This window comes from Entelurus aequoreus, unplaced genomic scaffold, assembly GCF_033978785.1.
Source record: "Entelurus aequoreus isolate RoL-2023_Sb unplaced genomic scaffold, RoL_Eaeq_v1.1 HiC_scaffold_300, whole genome shotgun sequence".
NCBI classification, from domain to species: domain Eukaryota; kingdom Metazoa; phylum Chordata; class Actinopteri; order Syngnathiformes; family Syngnathidae; genus Entelurus; species Entelurus aequoreus.
In genome coordinates this window covers 13,735-17,460 of record NW_026908211.1, presented here as the reverse complement: position 1 = coordinate 17,460, position 3,726 = coordinate 13,735, and the positions used below count along the sequence as shown (strand labels likewise).

The 3,726-nt window shown below is 39.0% G+C and overlaps 1 protein-coding gene across 1 annotated transcript; it reads right to left on the bottom strand.

The window, feature by feature from the left end:
- Positions 1-1,280: 1,280 nt before the first annotated feature.
- Positions 1,281-3,218, bottom strand: LOC133645515 (uncharacterized). The gene is made up of 5 exons (XM_062040354.1): positions 3,159-3,218; positions 2,659-3,010; positions 2,410-2,566; positions 1,995-2,150; positions 1,281-1,814 (listed from the first exon to the last, which is right to left on the bottom strand). The coding sequence occupies exons 1-5, from the start codon at positions 3,216-3,218 to the stop codon at positions 1,730-1,732; spliced, it is 810 nt and encodes a 269-aa protein (XP_061896338.1). The 3' UTR covers positions 1,281-1,729.
- Positions 3,219-3,726: the final 508 nt, after the last annotated feature.

The following is a 3,726-nucleotide window of genomic DNA, read 5'->3' as shown; positions in this document are numbered from 1 at the left end:
TCTTAGGCAGCTGTTTTTTCTTGTAAATGTATTTACATTCATTCTGGAAACAGAATCTCTCTCACAAATTGACGTTAATACATATACCTAACATTTGAGACAAGTATTTTAGCATTGGTATACTTTAATTTAAATTTAAACCATGAAACATAAAAAAAAAAAAAAATGAAAAAAACGCTTCAAAATAAGTGAATAGCAACCTGTACAATTGAACATACACATGGTACATTTTGCTAAACAATGATGTTTTATACATTAAAAATTTCAGTAGATACTGTGTTATAAGAGGAAGTAAAAAATAAAATAAAATAAAGAGCACTTTGGCCCAAAATGGCTGACATCAATCAAAATATTGAATAATGCCGAAAAATGGAAATACAACAAAAACTGCATTACAGTTTAGAATCTGTACACAATATGGTACAAAAAATATTTACATGAACAAAACAATGTGTTGATGTCACAGCAGGTCTTGAGTATTTTTTTTTAATATATTTTTTTTATTATTTTGTCTTAACTTTGCACATTGTTAAAGCCATATCTCAAGAATTATTTGATAGATTTTCCTCAAACTATGATTATTATAATTGTTTTTAAGGTCAAGTGCACTGTAACCTCACATTCTATTTTTAAAGTATTTAACTTAAGTAACTGTGATGAGGTGGCGACTTGTCCAGGGAGTACCCCGCCTTCCGCCCGAATGCAGCTGGGATAGGCTCCAGCATCCCCCGCGACCCCCAAAGGGACAAGCGGTAGAAAATGGATGGATGGATGGAACTTAAGTAACTAAAAAAAAAAGAAATAGTAAAATACTCCGAGGGGTTTTCTCAAATGGGGCAAAAACTCAAATTTTGATTAGAGAACTAACTGATTAAGTGTGACTTTGCGTATTCTGAAGGAAGGAGACATTGTTCATCTCTTAGCTATCACTATCATCAGAGCCATCTTCCCATGTGCTTTTATCCTCTGTTTCCATGGAAATATTGGCACAATTTTGGCACAGACACAAATCAGTACAGGACAGTCTTGCAGACATACAGGAACACCTTCCTGTCTCACATTTGCTCTGCTTGCAGCTACAGTGGACTACCTTTAACACACTATCAGGGGCAGGATTTGTAGTCATCCATGTAACTTTTAACTCCCCATCCGCAATGTGCCATCCATTGCCATTGGGTGAAGGGGCAGACATTATACCTTTGAGAGAATGTCTCATGAAGCACAATGTCCTAGTCCACTCAGCAGTGACACAACTTGTGAGGAACCTGTTAAATGTCGAATAATTAGACCAAGACATAATGATTTGGGTGTCTGCCTCTGACCCTTAGATGCAAGATACATAATGTCTTGACAAACAGATATCACTTTTAGGTTCGCATCTTCTGGAATATCAACATAACAGGCTAATGTCGGTTCCTCTGTTGCACCTACAATCCAATCAATAGCATTGTACCGTTCAAGTGGCACAACAGATTTTGCATCGGACACATTTAAATCATCTGATGTGGGTGGGCAGGGGCACGTCATACCGGGAGAGTCACATAGTAGCTGCTTCAATATATGCGCTGCACTATAAAGTGTCCTCGTGTTCTCAGTAGTTTGCGGACCAGCTGTTGTTCTTGCCATGTGTTCAGTGTCACTTTCACCTTGGCTTACTTCAGTTGACTCAGTTGTGTCTGTACCTGATGGATGAGGTAGCCTGTCTATCAGCTTATCTGCAGACAATTTCTCAACAAAAACCAGTTCGCAGATGTTGCGCTTGAAACACCAGTTGGGGAAAGTCCAGAACCAGACTTCTCTTTAGTTTATCCTGCCTGCAACATAAGAACACAGGAAAGAGGAGCACAAGGGTGTAAATAAAGATATTCATAAGTATTAGTAGTTTAAATATACCGGTACTATCAAAGCCTTTTTTTAAATTATTTATTATTCCTTTGATATTTTCCAGCATAAAATGGTTTACATCGCTGCCAAAAAAAAGCTTCTGTTGTTACCTGTAGTTTGAAGCATCACAATCTTCATGTTTTTGCACCGTATTTAAAAACATTCGTCGTAGCTGGTTCATTCTCAGCTCCTCCTGATTAACAATTATCCTTTGGCGGATGATCCTCTCGCAGAATATGTTGTAGCTGGCATCAAAGGTTGGTTCACTTTTAAAAAGAAACACACACACACACACACATTTAATATGTGCCAAAGGGTATGCAGTCAAGATTGTAGCTACATACAAACAGCCTTTACAAGTGCATCTAAAACAAATGTAATATCATGGAAAAGTCAGTTCAAAAAGTGAAACTTTTATTTATTCTATTCATTTCATAATTATTGACACTGTATCAGTCATGCATCTATAATATGAATTGTAATTTATAGTGTGTATATAATTGATAATGCAATTTAATAACTCACACTTCTTCATCTGTGGTTCCAGTAACTGTTACATCAGACTTTGTCATGCTGGAACAGGACTTGTGGTACCGCACTTCCATGGCCACACAGTCTCTGTCTTCAATATGCAAGAGAATGCTACTGTCTTGCTTTATCCTGGCAGCGTTCCTCAACTGGCCTAAAAATAAAAGATGATTAAATGGTTTGTATGTGTGTAAGTGCTACGCGTAGTGTGTGTGTGTGTGTGTGTGTGTGTGGGTGTGTGTTTACCTGCTGAAAGCGTTTCTGCCTGTGAAAGATGGTCCTTCTGCCGTTTGCTTCCCACAGTAACTCTCTTGTCCGTTTTCTTGCAAATGATCCAAATGGCAGGGAGCACAGGGCCAGCAGAACCGACAGGCAGGCCCGTCTTCGATCTTAGTTTTTTCTTTGGAATGTCATTTGTCGAGACTGAAGTGTTGTCCGATGCCACCAACTCATCTTGACCCACATCCAGCCGATTGGCCAGTATTTCGGCAGAATCCAAACGTTTCTTATCAATGAACCGCCGGTAACAAGTCAGGTGAAGCCCAGCGTCATCAGGACTATCTTTAAATTCAATCGATACAGGATTTGAAAGTCTCGGCTACTTTATGAGACTCCCCTTCACAGCAAAGCCACCGTTTTAAACAATTCCTGTAAGTATCCCACCTTCTGATAGTGAAATCATTCACCTCTTCATTCCTAACAGACGTAACATGCATGTAGCATATTTTGTTGTTCTTTTTTCAAACTTTTTTAAGGTGTTTTGGAGTATTTTCCTCTTCATCGCTAGACGTTGTTGACATCGCCATCTTGGATCTGTGCGGCTACCCGATTGGTCGAATGTGAAGCATGTGACAAAAACGTCACCTCTTGAGAAGAAAATATTGTTACGCCAAGCAAGAAATAGTTCCGACTTTAAACACTAATTTAAAAAATTTGCTTGGATGTCCAGTGGAGAACTTTTTTTTCTCATTGAAAACCAAAATATATTTTTTAAGAACCAAAAATTATTTAGTGCCCAGACATGGGAACGAGATGAAATGAAAAACGGGTTCACCTTACGGCCTATTATATTCTCATCAGTGACTAAGCAGGAAGTAGCTTGGAATATTTTTTTTAGCCTCACAATACAAAGGTCCTGTGTTCGATCCTGCGCTCGGGATCTTTCTGTGTGGCGTTTGCATGTCCTCCCCGTGACTGCGTGGGTTCCCTCCGGGTATTCCGGCTTCCTCCCACCTCCAAAGACATGCACCTGGGGATAGGATGATTGGCAACACTAAATTGGCCCTAGTGTGTGAATGTGAGTGTGAATGTTGT

What these genes read in the sequence shown, in the direction of transcription:
- LOC133645515 (XM_062040354.1), bottom strand. Translation starts at nt 3,218, where the DNA reads ATGGCGATGTCAACAACGTCTAGCGATGAAGAGGAAAATACTCCAAAA. An exon ending in GGCAGAAACGCTTTCAGCAG is followed by an intron (nt 2,567 to 2,658) that starts GTAAACACACAC and finishes TTTTATTTTTAG; the next exon opens with GCCAGTTGAGGAACGCTGCC. An exon ending in TGTGATGCTTCAAACTACAG is followed by an intron (nt 1,815 to 1,994) that starts GTAACAACAGAA and finishes CTTATGTTGCAG; the next exon opens with GCAGGATAAACTAAAGAGAA.